General features: G+C 34.1%; 1 protein-coding gene across 2 annotated transcripts in view; it reads right to left on the bottom strand.

The window, feature by feature from the left end:
* The window catches only part of LOC115222245 (neuroligin-4, X-linked-like), a 666,739-nt gene that overhangs the window by 118,442 nt on the left and 530,797 nt on the right, over positions 1-17,500 (bottom strand). For both annotated transcript variants that reach the window (XM_029792404.2, XM_029792403.2), the window contains exon 3: positions 908-1,093. In XM_029792404.2, coding sequence (XP_029648264.1) covers positions 908-1,093 — 186 coding nt within the window. The remainder of the gene's footprint in view (positions 1-907; positions 1,094-17,500) is intronic.

The following is a 17,500-nucleotide window of genomic DNA, read 5'->3' on the forward strand; positions in this document are numbered from 1 at the left end:
GTACTTCTCTCTCTTACCTCTTTTAGCAAGAATATCGCACGTAGAAAATAGAGAAATGTATAGAGGAAAAAAAAGTCGCAGATTTGAAGGAAGAGAGTCCACAAGATATATAAGAGAAGATATATGATTGATAATGTAAGGATAATGATATATAAGAAATCGAAAAGAAAGTATAGACGAAGTATATTTAGATGTGTAAGTGGTTGTAGGAGCGAAAAACTAATGAGTTCACTAAAGATGCGTCCAAGACACTAAAGAATATAAATTAAGAGAGAATATAGACCGAAAAAAGAACAAGAAAGATATCAGAGTATAAAAAACATAACGAGATGTAGCGAGATATGGAAGATTGTTTTCGAAGAGATGGTAAAGGGGAAGAAAAAAAGTAAAGATAGAAACACTGACCAAAGCTGAAAATCGTCGGAAAGTTGGTGAGTGAAGTCTTTGCTTGATCGAATTTTTTGATAGAATTAGAGTATTTGTTAATTGGAGGGGGGAAAGGGAGGTAGCAGCAGAAAAAATCATAAGAAATAATTAGTAAATAAATCATAAAAAAATAATAAAAGACGGGCATAGAGACAGACCGAGACAGAGAGAGCGTAGAGATATATAGAGATAGATAGTAGTGAAAAAAAGAAATGGCAGAACAAAGAACTTGGACAGAGTGAGACAGGTTTACACCAGCGTCATGCATATTACTACAAATGTGTGAAAACAGAAAAAAATATGTACAAAAATACAAGAGAAACAATCAAACTTTTTCAGTTATTTCTTCAAAATGCTTAATTGTTTGGTTTGTTTTCTCTTAATTTTTTTCGAATTTTATTTATTTATTTATAGTTTTTGTTTAGTATTTTTTTTAACGGTGGGTTAAAAACACAAGAAAATTAAACTAGACTCGACTGACCTTTCGTAACAGGTGAAACTAACAAGAGATTCACCAACGCCGCCCCATGACCATGTCCGAACAGCGTCACCCTCTGCTTGTCGCCGTTGAAGCTCTCAATGTTTTCCTTCAGCCAATGTAACGCTGCGATTTGATCAAGTGTGGCGTAGTTACCAGAGGCAGTACCATCCCCCGTGCTCAAGAAACCTGTTAGAAGAATAGAAAAATATCATCAATTCATATAAACACAAGTTTATACTAAATGCAATTATATTATTAGGTTGTCCCAAAAGTTCGTAAACACTTGCGAAAATTGAATTTTTACTCGCCAAGTACTAACAAAAACAACAAAAATTATTCCTCAAAATAAAGACCATTATTTTCCAAGACTTTCTACGAACTTTTGGGACAACCTTATATTACATATACATAATATAATTACAGTTATAAATGCAATTATATTATTACATATACATGAAATAATTACAGTAATTAGAATTATTACAAAATTCTAATGTTTTTAGCTATAAGATATTGGGTAACTGCTAGATAGATATATTTCCCAACATACACATCAGCGTATATTAAAGTGTGACGCAAAGTGATGCGTGTAAATTCTTGGGCATAAGACCTACACTGTGTAAAGTAGCAGGCGGGTGAATAATTTCTAAAGATAAACGATCACACATACATATACACACACATAATCAGTGTATCGTAGCCACTCGTAAGTCAAATGTAGTTCTTTAGATTTTGTAAATGATGACCTCAGGGGATTTTCCCTTTCATATACCTTTAAGTACCTGAAAATGGGCACACATTTAATACCGGTTCAAAAACATTACAGGATTCCAAAAACCTTATTATATTTCCATCGCAAGAAGATATTCAATATTCTAAATCTTATTTTGCTTTTCTCAAGAGAACTCTTCTCTTATTGAAGAGATTACTTGCCACATTTATACATTCATCCATGAAAAGAGAATACAAGAGTTAACTATTCCAATATAAAAAAGCCAGGTACACATGTATGTGTGTATGTCGATATATATATATATATATATATATATATAATATATATATATATATATATATATAATATATATATGTGTGTGTGTGTGTGTGTGTGTGTGTATGTATATATATACATATTCTAATAGATATACTAATAAATATCGTCTTCTAGGTATTCAAAATATGTATACATTTTACTGAGATACTCTGTATATATATATATATATATATATATATATGTACGTTTAAATATTTGTTGTGCAAGATTTTTTATGTGAAGTCGTGTGTTGAAACAGATATTGTTATATTTCGGAATGGCTGACGGTTAGTAAGGAGAGACACAAATAAGTAAGAAGAAAACAAAGGACCACTGATACGGTCACAGGAGTGTGACGAAAGAACTCTGGCCGAAATAAGATTAAGTTTAATGTAAAAAATAAATAACACACTAAGCAAAATAACACCAAATATATAGTGCGTGTGTTTTATTGGCTAAACTGGCAATATGACCATTCCGAAATATAACAATATATATATATATATATATATATATATATATATATATATATATATATATATACAGAGGGTCTCAATAAAATGTATACACACTTTAAATACCTACAAAGGCGATACTTATCAGTAGATAATTCACATTTGCCAATAAGAATAGATGATAACGTGGAGTCTTAGCGTTGAACACATGAAATTCACCCGAAAATGCTATTGGAAGTATGAAACACAGTTGAAGTCCAAAGACATTATAAAAGACAATTTCAATCACACCCATCTACGCGAGTAACCATCTCTTGAATCATTAATAAGTTTGTTGAATTGAGAGATCCCATTGACCAAGAATGCACTCAAATACCTAATGACATGTTTCTTCCCGTTATTGATTCTTTTACTTACCGCTAGATATTAATTTGAAAACAGACGATAGCAAAATCTTTAAAGAATCGAATCAAATGGATTCTACTTGATTTAAATTATTTAATTTGTGCAAACATTTCATGGGTATTTAAATGCTTTTCAGCTATGTCTGTAGATCATATTACTCTTTAAAAAACTAGGTATACTAATAAATATTGCCTTCATAAGTATTCAAAGTGCTTATACATTTTATTGAGACACTCTGTGTGTGTGTATATACATATATATATATATATATATATATATATATATATATATGTACGTGTGTATGTATGTGAATATACATGCATATTTACACATATATTTACATATATATATATATATATATATATATATATATATATATATATATATATATATTGTTAATAAAATAGAACATATGCATATATATAAACATATATGTACGTACCTACCTCTACATGTACATATACACGCATATATGTGTACAGGACACCAAAAAGACGTCGAACACATAGAGAGACGAAAAACATAGACACAAACCAAGGAACAAGACAAGCAAAAAAAGAAAGAGATACAGAACAATAAGCACAACGAAAAATCCCCTTCTTCAGTCGCTAAGGTTTCATCTACTAAACGTTTCGAAGGATAAAAGCGAGACGTATACTTCGAAGAAACTTCCTTCCTGCGAAAAGCAAATCAATTAAAATTCTGAGATCTTTTCGCAGAGGGGTAAAAAAAGCAAGACGGTAACGACAGTACAAACATATAAACAGTAAAAAATATATATATAAACAGTGGGAAAATAAATATATAACAGTGAGAGACAGGACAAGGAGAACAAGATAACGCCAGACGAAAAAAGTATTGCAAACGCTGGATTATAGTGGACGACGAGAGAGAAAGAATGTCGACCAGTAGCCTTAGAAGGCGGGCGAGAAAAGACAGGATAGCAGTTACGACGGAAGTATCGTCGCAGATGGACGACGGGAATGGGGGAGGAGGAGCAAGAGGAAGAGAGAGAAGAAGGGGAATGGTGCGAGGAGACCATGAAGAACGGTGAGGGGGAGAGAGAGAGGAAGAGACAAGTTAAGTGAGGGAAAAAAGACGAAAAAGGGAATGGGAGAGAAAGAAAGATGCAGAGTCGCGTGAGAGTTAATATCAAGGCTAACTTGATAAACAGAACAATCTTACTTAATAGGGTGCGTGCGTTTAGTCGTATAATATGTTAATAAAATAGAACATATGCATATATATAAACATATATGTACGTACCTACCTCTACATGTACATATACACGCATATATGTGTACAGGACACCAAAAAGACGTCGAACACATAGAGAGACGAAAAACATAGACACAAACCAAGGAACAAGACAAGCAAAAAAAGAAGAGATACAGGACAATAAGCACAACGAAAAATATATATATATATATATATATATAATATATATATATATAATATATATATCATCATGATCAACGTGACTGATCAGGCTACCAGATGTTGCTACATATCGCTGGTCACAATGTATATATATATATATATATATATATATATATATATCGATATTTCTCTATCCGCCTATCTATTTATGTATGTATCAATCCATGTTTCCAGATATCTATCTATCTATCTATCTATCTATCTATCTATCTATCTATCTATCTATATATCTATCTATCTCGTTAACTATCAATCTACCTATATGTGTGTGTGTGTGTGTGTACATACATACATATATAATGTTTGTTGTTTTATTTTTAACAGTATTCACTTGCGAACTTGTAGAGCTTAGTAACAGGTGCCGTATATTCATTGTTTTAAGTAACTTTATAGCTGCAAGCAGAAATAGATAGTTTCTCGTCCCCTCACCAGCTTTTATTTGTTTCTTTACTAACGTTAGCAGGGTGATGATATTAATGGTAGCAATAATTCCAAAATTGCAGTCAACCACATAAACGAACCCAGATTGATTTAACATCAACATTGTCATTATTACAAGTCTATATTACTTATTTTCGACATTTTATCATCATTAACATCAACTAACAGACTTGTCGTTATCATGTTATATTTTTTTAATTTGTGCGCAACAAGAAACTTAAGTTTTTTGCAGATGTTTCCATTAACATAAATATGTCATACGAATCTCTTTATATTTCTTTACATACTGTAAGCTTGGCAGAATTATGTGGGGGTCTGATATTATCTTCTTGAAAATTTTCACCTCGACATGTTAGTGGGATTAAATCAGCACGATGTAAAGGTTTCCATAAAGAAGTGTCAATCGCTTTAAAGAGTGAAATGAATTGTTATTGTTGTTGTTTTTGTCTTCCAGTTTCGTTTTTGCTTTTGTTTAGCTACGGTCAACCCATATTCATAAGGCCAGCGATGAAAAGAATTAGAGCTGTTAGCATCCAATCTGTGTCTATATCTAGGATTGCATCGTTGTTTTGTGACTTAAAGAAGATTCGGTTGTTAGTTCTAGATTGGCGACCGGACATGGAAATTTGGAAATACAGATCATAAGATTGTCAACAGCTTAGTCTTTAATATCATTTACATCGTCATATTCAGAATTGTAATTATATATATATATATATATATATATATATATATATATACATAAAAGAAGTTTGAAAAAGCCACATTATAAGATAAATTTTAATCTCCAAGAAAATAAATAATTATTTTATATAGTGGCGTTTTTAAACTTCTTTTTTATAAATATATACCACAACGTATGGCACCTACACTTTATATATATATATATATATATATATATATATATATATATATAATATATATATATATATATATATACATATAAATGGCGGTGCCCCAGCATGGCCACAGCTGATGAGCTGAAACTAGAATCAATCAATCAATCATACATATACATACATAACATACATACATACATATATATATCGGCTAAAGTTATGCTTGCATAATCTTATATTTCTATTAGATACTTTGGAAGGACGATGTGTATTTTGCACTCATTAATGCTGGAAAATAATGAATAACAGCAATTTCGATATGGAATTAATTGATACGGGGTAACATTGGGCAAATTAACTGCGTATTATGGAGTATTACACACATGCAATATAGCGAGCTTCTCGATTATCTAATATTAACCTCGTAAGTAGTAGACACAAGTCCAAGTCACTTACTCTTGTCAGTCTATGTATTTCTGTAACGCAGATGCCGATGGACTCATTAACACCTCTTATATTTAATGTTAACACCCCCACTCGCTTATCGTTTATTTTTGTTTATATTGTTTATATTTTTTATACCCTTATTAGTTTGTATGTGTACATACTTGTTTGCCCACACAAAGCGTAGGCTGTTCTAACAGCTCCCCGATTGTGTGTTTGTCTTCTTTCCCTCATTGACCTTTACGAACTTGTCACTCTCACTGAATATTTTTTTATATATATAGACAGTCTCACAGCCTTTCGTTTACTTATCATTTTTCTAAATGCGAGTGTTTGTATGTGCCTCCAGCTGTGTTCAAGTATGTGTGTGTATAACGACCGTATTTTACATCAATACATCAAAGCGAACTCTGGATCTTGGTTTAGTTTTAATACATTTATTACTTTTATGTACTGAAGGATAGTTAGGGCTCTTCAAATCCAGCCGTGGTTAATTTTGCCTGAAATCTTTTCGTGGAGAAAATAAAATACCAATCAAGTGCTTGTATCGGTGTAAATGACAAACCCACACTCCAAACCTCTTGGCCTAGTCCTTAAATTTGAAAGTATCATTAACAAAGGAAATTTCTGCTATACATACTTAAGACCCATACATCTGTTGGTGTGGTTGTTTTTGCTGCTGCTGGTGTTGCTGTTGGTGGGGTGTGTGGTATTTAGACTAATGACTATACCGTCATTTATTCTTATATAGAAAATCACGGACCACTCTTCAAGTGTCATATATCATATATATATTGGTTTCAGATTTTGGCACAAGGCCTATAATATCGGGGGGTGAATGTAAGTCGATTACATTGATCCCAGTGATTAAGACGGCAAGCTGGCAGAATCGTTAGCACGCCGGGCGAAATGCTTATCGGTATTTCGTCTGCCGCTACGTTCTGAGTTCAAATTCCGCCGAGGTCGACTTTCCCTTTCATCCTTTCGGGGTCGATTAAATAAGTACCAGTTACGTACTGGGGTCGATATAATCGACTTAATCTGTTCGTCTGTCATTGATTGTCCTCTCTGTGTTTAGTAAAGAAAGAGATTACGTTGATCCCAGTGGTCAACTGCTACTTATTTTATCGAACCTGAAAGTATGAAAGGCGAAGCCGACCTCTGCGAATTTTGAACTCAGAACGAAAAGACAGGCTGGACGCTGCTTAGCATTTTGTCCGTTGTGATAACAGCTCCGGAAGGTTGCCATATTAACACTGCCAGATGGGATTAGATAAAAAAATTCGATTGCTATTTCCGAGCAGTTTCAGTTAATATATAGCAGCTAGAATGTAGGTTGTATTCTCTACATGAATAATCATCGTTGGATTGTTGTTGATTGTCCCTCCAGTAGTGTGAAAGAGGGGATATATTTATTATTTAAGATTTACATACTGTGACCATCGTTTTTGTTAGGGGTCTTCTTTATTTATTATTTATTTAGGCACGGGATATCCAAGAATGAATTGACTTATATCTCCTTTAGCTATTAAACGCGCTATTGCGTGCAACATGACAGTGATTTATCTGAAAATACACTGTATGCCTGGATAAGCATGCATGCCTACATGCATACAGACACACACGCACAAACACACACACATACACACACACACACACACACACACACACACACACACACATTCACACACACATTCTTGCAGCCATGCAAGGACGACAGCACATAACTTTAAACCTGATGCTTATTCTATCGGTGTCAATTTGTCGAACCGCTATTTTTCGGGGACGTAAACAGCCAAACTTGCCATCAAGTGATGGTGGTGGTCAAACAAACGCAAAGACACATACACATAGTTACACACATTGCACTCTCTCACTCACTCTCTCTCTCTCTCTCTCTCAGTCTTTATATGTCTATCTGTCTATCTACCTATCTATCTATGACGTGATACTTTCAGTTTCCGTATACCAAATCCACTCACAAGGTATTGGTCGGCCTAGGGCAATAGTAGAAGACACTTGCTCAGTTGCACTGAACCCGGAAGTATGAGAATGGGAAGCGAACTTCTTACCAAGCGTGTGTTTAGGAACACATGATTGTACCTACGTGTGCACGAGTGTATATTTACAATATATTCCATATTCCTTTCAGGGGTACCTTATTTGCTTTCTCTTACGTTCTTTAGCCCTTTTGTGAAACTTAATCTTTTATAATGTTCTATTTGTGTGCCCCCTTCAATCCCCACTTCTTCACGACATGCTTTTACTCTACTTCAATTTCCTTGCAATGTGATATCCGTTTCTTGTTTGACATCTCGCTCTACACCAAATATTTGGATTCTGTTTTTCTACCGACGTCGGATTTCTTTCAGTTTAGCAAATTGAAAATTAGTAAAGCTTAAGTAACTGTCATATATCTCACTCTATTGGAATAATAATAAAGGGAATTAATCAAATGCCTAATAATCAAATATGAAATTCATTATTTACTTTCGTTTTTCTTTCTTTTCGTTTTTGTTTATCTTTCGTGCTCCAGCATGATCTTTACTTCGCATCAGAAGCCCATAAAAAGCTCCAAAGAATAATAATGTTACGACCTAATTCTCCAATACTCCTAGTAATGAAGCACAATAAATATTTGCGGAAACTAACAAGAATACGCTGATAGAAATAATTAAATATTTTCATTGATAACAGAAAAGATATCTTACCAATAAATAGTTTGTACAAAACATAGGAAATCGGAGCTGCTATGATTAACCTTTCCATTAATATTCAGTAGTTTGTTTGAAATGTCTTTATCATATATGTTTTATATATTTTGTATAAATTACTATGGTTGTTTGCCAATGTTGGATTTTCTTCACATTTTTCTTTGTGTGTGTCCAATTTTAATTCTATTTAATAGGATTTTGATTAATTTAAAATTAATGAAGAACCTCTTTAAATATAACCATCTCTTTATTATTCGTTTTATTATTTTACTTTGAAATATGTTATCATAGTCTTTGTTTTTTTGCATTTTATTTATTTATGTTTCATTTAATTAAATCGAAACCCTCAACGTTTATCAGGATTCGCAGTTGTTATTTTAAATAATTAACGTTGCAACAGAGAAGGAACATAGAGAAATAGTTGCAGAAATATTCTCGATACTTTTAAAAGCCACAATAATAACACTGGGAAATCTTCTTTATCCATCATATAACCATGTGTGAACCCATAATACCAGCATTTCAAGAATTATTCTTTCTAATAGGCGGAGGCTCGTTTTTCAGAACGTGGTTTCCGGTCCAGTCTAATTACGATGGGATTGTTTTAATTTCCTTCTACCAAATCCACTCACAAGTCTTAGAAAGATAGATAGATAGATATAAACATGTATCTGTGCTTGTGTGTGTGTGTGTATAAATATATAGGGTAAAAATTACTAAAAATAATAATTAGTAGCGGTGGCCATCATGTTTAAAAATGTCCGCTGCTCTAATCAGTAGGCCATGTGCCTCCACGAAACAAATAGAGAGAATATATATTTTAAAATGATATAAAATTCTTGTAATACCTCTCACTTCCAGCACAGAATTTTCAATTAGGCTGTGAAATATAATTATTTTTTCTCATGTTTGTTAAGAATACTGAAATATTCACTATAACTTGATACGAGATGCATAATATAACTTAACTAGAGTCAGTTATCAAATTATGTATTCCATTTTATAATAGTATATTATTACTATGTGATAATGTATTCTTTAGCATACTGCCCACTACTGATTATGCATTAAACCGATACGCATAAATTTGATTGCCAGTTATAATCTATTATTAATCAAATATAATTTATTCAGTGTGGCTTTAACAAAATGGGTTCAGTTCTGTTGTTAATCATTAACATTTTGAATCTCCTGGGACAACGAATTATCGTTATCTCTGTTTGCGTTGTAAAACAAGCTTCTAGGGCATGTGTGAAGGAAACGAAATTAATAGAGAATGCAGCTATATATAAATAATTAACAAGAGTAATGCTGTTTACTGAACGTTAAACTATTTACGATCTGAATGCATAATCAAACATTCCCGACAATGGAAACTATTATCATAAGATAATTGAGTTGTATGATTCATTTGGTAATTCTAATATAACACAAGATATGTCATGCTTGTTAATGACTACTGTCAATTGTTCTCATTTCTTATTCTTGTTAATATTGGTCGGGTTCCCAATGGAATAAAACTGGTACTGTAACTGTTTAGTCATTTAAATGGAAATTATTAGGTGCATGCTGTGTGTGCGAATTTATGTATATACATATACATAAATATACATATGTATATGTATATATATATAAGACCCACAAATATTTATACATATATGAGACCTATATATATATATATATATATATATATATATATATATATATATAATATATATATATATATATATAAATATGTGTGTGCGTTCTTTTTTTGTTTTATTCTTTTATTTGTTTCAGTCATTTAATCGGTCCCATGACACATTCTTGTAAGCCTAGTAATTCTTCTATCGGTTTCTTTTGCCGAACCGCCAAGTTACGGGGAGGTAAACAAACCAACATTGGTTGTCAAGCGATGGTGGTGGGACAAACATAGAGACACACACACACACACACACACACACTCAGAACAAACAAGAACAGGCAAACGGATTAAGTCGATTATATCGACTCCAGTGCGTAACTGGTACCTATTTAATCGACCCCGAAAGTATGAAAGGCAAAGTCGACCTCGGCGGAATTTGAACTCACAATGTAAAGACAGGCGAAATACCTGTTTCTTTACTACCCACAAGGGGCTAAACACAGAGGGGACGAACAAGGACATACAAACGGATTAAGTCGATGATATCGACCCCAGTGTGCGACTGGTATTTAATTTATCGAACCCGAAAGGATGAAAGGCAAAGTCAACCCCGGCGGAATTTGAACTCAGAACGCAGCGGCGGGCGAAATACCGCTAAGCATTTCGTCCAGCGTACTAACGATTCTGCCAGCTTGCTGCCTTATCTTTATATTATATAATAATATCCAATATTATTAGTTACTTGAGGGAAGCGAGTTGGCAGACCCGTTAAACTTTCTGGAAAATATGCATAGCGGCATTTCTTCCGACTTTATGATCTAAGCTCATACGCCGCCGGGTTCGTCTTTGCCTTTCAACCTTTTAGGCTCGATAAAATAAGTACCAGTTGAGCAACGGGATCAGTCTAATCCACTAACTCTCTTCCCCAAAGTTGCTGGCCTTGTGTCAAAATTTGAAATCAACATAAATTTCTTGTACCAAATATAGCGTACGAAAGTTTAAAGCAACCGATGTAATATAACTATTGAACTAAGATTTTTAAAGAAATTGAAATCCGAAAGATGAGGATTAGAAAAGCTCCGAAGCAGAGTATCTAGCATAGGAACAGCGATTAATGGAAGGAAGTATTGTTTTAGCAGTGTTAAAAGTAAACAACCAGTGAGTGCTGCATTCATTCGTTGAAGGCATGTCATGCTCAAGAAAACCAAGTACTTCTCGGCATAACTGCAGAAGTACACCCACCGCCGACTTCGTTACCATTCTTTCTCCATAATTTTTTTTTTTAAATGCATACTTTTTGAATGAAATTTTCCAGCGTTACATTTTAGATGCAGATTACGATTTTAAGAGGAAAAAAAAAATTTGAAAAAGAAAATCTGTTTTTGAAGAACATCAAAACAATCTTTTTTTTCTTTATAATGTGAATTTTTTTTTTAAGAAATTTTCCAGAGATAAGTTTTCGATGGTGTAGATTACGATTAATTTTTTTTTCCCTCTCAAATTTTATCAAAATAATCTTACTCCACACACTCGAAAGCGTAGATCTGGAAAACTTCATTAAAAAAGTTGCATTTTAAAGAATGTTTTGAGGAGACACAATTCTGGAGGGAGTGATTTTCCGAAACTCTTCAAAAGAATTTTGTGAAACTTTTTCCAACACAATCGTAATCTGTAACATCAAAAATATTTCTCTTCAAAAGTTTCATTAAAAATATGCATTTTTAAAGAAAGTTATGGAAAAATAAAATCGGCTGGAGACACTTCTTTTTTGCTTTGCTGCTTTTTCCACTTGACCAAATAAATCAGAATCACATTCAAGGTAGAATAAAAAGACAATAGCCTTTGTTTCGTCTATTTAATAGGAACTATCAAATGTGTTCCTGCCTATAACTATATCAATTGTGAAGTATTCATTAACGTGCTTTTAATATTAATTTATAGGAATTATGTTTGTGATGTTCCAATATCTTACAAGGGCTTACTTAAAGCTAAATATCATACTTTGTTTTCTATACAGAAGTAACTGTATTTTAGGTTTCAATTTTCCTTGATATCTTACTTCAATTTTTACATGGCATCAGTTGATATATCAATTACTCGTACTCTACGTCACATACGTCATCGTCTTTTTTCTGATTATATCTTTCATCAGTTGTAATAACACAGGCTAATATAATTCATGGACATACAAAATATTGTTTTCTACTCGAGGGAGAAGGCCTGAAATTTTGGGGGAGAGGGTCAGTCGATTAGATCGACCCCAGTACGCATCTGGTTCTTAATTTATCGACCCAGAAAGTATGAAAGGCAAAGTCGATCTCGGCGTAACTTGAATTCTGAACGTAAAGACAGCTCGCCGCCTTAGATACCATCAAAATAATGAATGGTTACATATAGAGCGTTACATGTAAAAGGTCAGCGATTGGTGGGGACTAACAAGAAGCACAGCAACTACGGCAGCTACAAGAGCAACAACAGCATTAGGTGCAATAACGAAATCTTCTACAGATCGAAATATCTTTGGTTCTAATATAGGGAAAGCTGGAGTAAAATTTTATCGTTGTGGTATATTTTATCCTTATATTTATCCTTATATTTTATCCTTCACTAACTGGGAGGAAACGGCAAAAAACAGACCACTCTGGAAAACCACCATCCATGAGGGAACGGCGACTTTCGAGTCGAAAAGGTCTGCAGAGCTGGAGGAGAAAAGACGACGACGGAAGGAGCGCCAACAACAACGACGTGCGACTCTCCCTTCTGGCACTAGATGTCCGCACTGCGACCGATCTTTTCAAGCAAGAATTGGTCTTATCGGTCACCTACGGACTCACCAGTAAATTTGCGCGAAGACCATCATCCTCGACCTTGAGACATTGCCATCATCATCATTTATCCTTATACTGAAACAAAGAAAACTTATGATGTTAAAAAGGAAATATACCCCTTACTTCATTTTCTAGCTTAGAGTAACAATGAGAGGAAAATAACAACCAGGCATAGTAAACCTATTTTCAGAGAAGTGTACAGCATGAGTCCTGGCCCATTATTTGCTGGAAAGCAATACTAAAGAAAATTAAAAGTGATACGAATCGACAATTGCTTTCTAGAAACAAACCTCACCACAAAATGAATAAATCTATAAATAAAAGTTTCTAGGTTGCTGATATCACAAAAGAAATAATAATGATAAATAAATAAATAAATCAGGAGTAACACATGCATACACACACCTTCTTGAAAGCTCAGAGCAAAATAAAGATATATAATTGTCCCTGTATGAAAACTATTAAAAAGAAATAATACAGTTGATTTGTAACGGTGCTATTTGGTTGATATTTTATTTCTTTATTGCCCACAGGGGGCTAAACAGAGAGGACAAACAAAGGGTATAAGTCGATTGCCTCTACCCCAGTGCGTAACTGGTAGTTATTTAATGGACCCCGAAAGCATGAAAAGCAAAGTCGAACTCGGCGGAGTTTGAACTCAAAACGATTATGCCAGCTCGCCGCAGAATAACGCAACAATAACAACAATGAAAGCGTGCTTCCACATGAACCAATTAAGTTGACATCCATTACAGGTCAAAGGTCAAAAGACGAGCGAACACTCTATCTTCTCAAATGTGCGCGCGCACCTACACACACTGGCGAAGGCATGTCTGTATGCTTTAAGAAGACAGGACATTGACAAGACGCGAGATCACTGAGCTATGAGTGAAATGTAAACTCATTGGCTCGCTCTCTCTCTCTCTCTTCTCTCTAGCCTGCCCTCCTTTTTATATTCGTATACATATACGCACACACGTGCACACACATATTTACCGAACCGCTAAGTTACGGGGACGTAAACACACCACCATTTTTTGTCAAGCGATGGTGGGGGCAACATAAACATACAACAGTACACCCATACACACACGCACGCACACACACATACACACACACACACACACACACACACACACACACACACACACACACACATATATATATATATATTATATATATATATATATATATATACAATGAGCTTCTTTCAGTTGTCATTTTCCGTCTACCAAATCTACTCACAAGGATTTAGTGTGCCAGAGGATATAATGGAAGACACTTGCCCAATGTGCCACTCAGTGGGACTGAACCCGTAACCATATAGGGATAAACCAAACTTCTAACCACACAGTTACACCTACGTATGTTTACACAGAATTGTTCCGTTTATGAAACACAAATCATTTTCATTAAATGAATTTTAATGTCTTTAAACTATTGGACTTCAATGTCGTGAACTTTCGGTGATATGGAGTATCATACAAGTTACCTATGTAACCTGTTAACTTCCTAGAAGTATCTGCCAAATCTTTCTAGTATCACTTGCTAGTGATTTAAATAAGAAACAGTTATCATAGTCCATATTACTCTAGGTTAACTCGAAAGAAAAAACAAAGCTAGAATGATGAAGATCTTGAACACAATTTAATGTAGCTATGTTCAGTTAATTAATTGCATGGGTCTAAACGACTGCTACAAAAAAAGAAGTAAAATAAATATAGACTCGAATAAAGGAAGAGGACATAAACTCGGTGAAGGTTATATTTGAGAAGAGGTTTACAGAATATACTTAACGACTTATGTTATTGCAAAATTCAAAATCTTTAAGTGGGAACATCTAAGAGAGAAAAGCGTACCTAATAGTGTAGTACATGACGACTTTTCTGTCAAGAAGGAGAAATCAATATTATAATTCCGTTAAGCAAATGAAAAGCGTTGTAGATGTAGAGACTAACGTTGGTGTTTTAGTGGTATAAAAAAGACCAGAAAGTAGGTGGAAGTGTAACATCAAAGAATGAACAGGATGAAAATGTTGGAAAACATCAGGTCGGCTGAATAGTAAAGAAGAATTGAGTGGGAGAGCTTGCGTTTCTCTGTGTGCACCTACGACCTTCTCGTGCTAGTGACATTGATTGATTGATAAGTAGGTGACTCAATGATTCTGAAATTGTCTATTTACGGTGGTGATTTTTTATTTATGCTCGGAGCTTGAAGAATGTTATAAATAACGGAAATACGACAGTAGGTGCTATTGGAAAGCGGTGGAATTAAACTTAAGCATTAGAAGATACAAAAAAATACTTTATTACCTATAAAAAAAGAAAAATAAAGAAATATCACTTGTTGACATTTGTTTTCTCCTGTAATTATTTGAACTCAGAATGCAGTAAGAGTTCTCCCACCTCACTACCTTATTATTAACAGATAATACATTTTTCACTATCGGCCATCAAGCAGGTTCGTCCATGTGCCCAGGGGCTGGTTTGTCAAGACACTTTGTATTGCTGTTTGTGTTGTTCTGCACGCATACAAACAGCTAGGCTCTTGTTTCTGGTCCACTCTCTGTCAATAAACGTATTTTCTGGACCTTTGCTTTCTGCCACTCCACACCTCTTGTCACGATAGTCTTCAGCAATGACCCGCACCGCACCATCGTATAGTCCTCCTTTTGCACTCCGTCGGTTACGACGACGAGGGTTCCGGTTGATCCGAATCAACGGAACAGCCTGCTCGTGAAATTAACGTGTAAGTGGCTGAGCACTCCACAGACACGTGCACCCTTAACGTAGTTTTCGGGGATATTCAGCGTGACACAGAGAGTGATAAGGATGGCCCTTTGAAATATATGTACAACAGAAACAGGAAGTAAGAGTGGGAGAAAGAGTACAGCAGGGATCACCACCATGCCGGAGCCTCGTAGAGCTTTTAGGTGTTTTCACTCAATAAACACTCACAACGCCCGGTCTGGGAATCGAAACCGCGATCCTATGACCGCGAGTCCGCTGCCCTAACCACTGGGCCATTGCGCCTCCACCATCGTATAGTAACAATATAGGGTGTTGGTGGAATCTTGCTTTACGCACGGCATATCACTAATTTTAACTTTTTTTTTTTTATTTTGGGGAATTTTCAGAAAAAACTTTTGCGAATTTATATTCTATACACGGGAATTCACCAAAATTTGAAAAAAAAAATGCCTAAAATGAAGATGAGGGATTATATGCAGCGCGTAAATCAGAGTTCCGCAAAGGTGTTTGGTATATAACCCCAGGTAATCTATAACAGTACAGAAATATACCATTCATAAAGGCAGCCGAAAAACTACATCCAAGGCGGGTATCTGATTTTCCGTTTTTTCCTGCATTGGAGGAATACACGTGTTTAATGCAGCAAATCTGATATTGAGGAAAAAAAAAGTTATGAAAATAATGACCACGAGGCATCTTCCTAAAACTCATGTCAATAATACTAAGCAAAATGAATATCTAGAATATATATATATATATAATCTAAATTGCTTTTTTTCCTTACTACACATTTTTTTGTTTGTTCTGGCTACCAATTTTGAATGTTCTTCCGTCATGTGAGAACGTAGATTTTTACCAGTTTCTTTTTTATGATAATACAGTGTCAAAAATAAATAAAAGAATTACACAAAAAATAACTGTGCATAATATTTACGAGTATTCGAATACACACACATACACACACACACACATACACACACACACATACACATATACATAGACACACAGATGCATATACGTACACACATGTGTGCCTCAATATTTGTATATGTAAAAATATATTGCAAGAGAGAATGCCAGAGAAGAGATTTTTTTTTATATATCTCTTTATATATATATACACATGAGTGTGCTCAGATATTTAATATTTGTGTCATTTTTGAGATGTTGATTTGAGATTTATGATATGCATTAAAAGCTGTACAATATTTAAACGTGACTGCTTTTTTATATTTCTTTTTTTTTTTTTACTTTTTAGGAATTTTATTTTTACATTAAACTAAATCTTGCTGAATGGAAAACAAATGATTTGCTTCCATTCAGTTAAAAGTCGGACTTATGCATGATTACTTAGACGGATACTTCGAGAATTCGATGTATTTTCACGTTATAATTTATTTGGCGAATGATAAATATTTTTACTTTGTACTATGTTTGGAGATTACACATCTTTCTGGAAATGAAGTTCCCTTTGCAGATATGTGTTTCCACTTTCAATACCGGTGCACTATCTATCTATCTATCTATCTATATATCTATCTATCTATCTATCTATCTATCTATCTATCTATCTATCTATCTATCTATCTTTCTATATACCTACCTACCTATCTATCTATCTTT

This window comes from Octopus sinensis, linkage group LG19 (genome assembly GCF_006345805.1).
Source record: "Octopus sinensis linkage group LG19, ASM634580v1, whole genome shotgun sequence".
In the NCBI taxonomy this organism is placed as follows: Eukaryota; Metazoa; Mollusca; class Cephalopoda; order Octopoda; family Octopodidae; genus Octopus; species Octopus sinensis.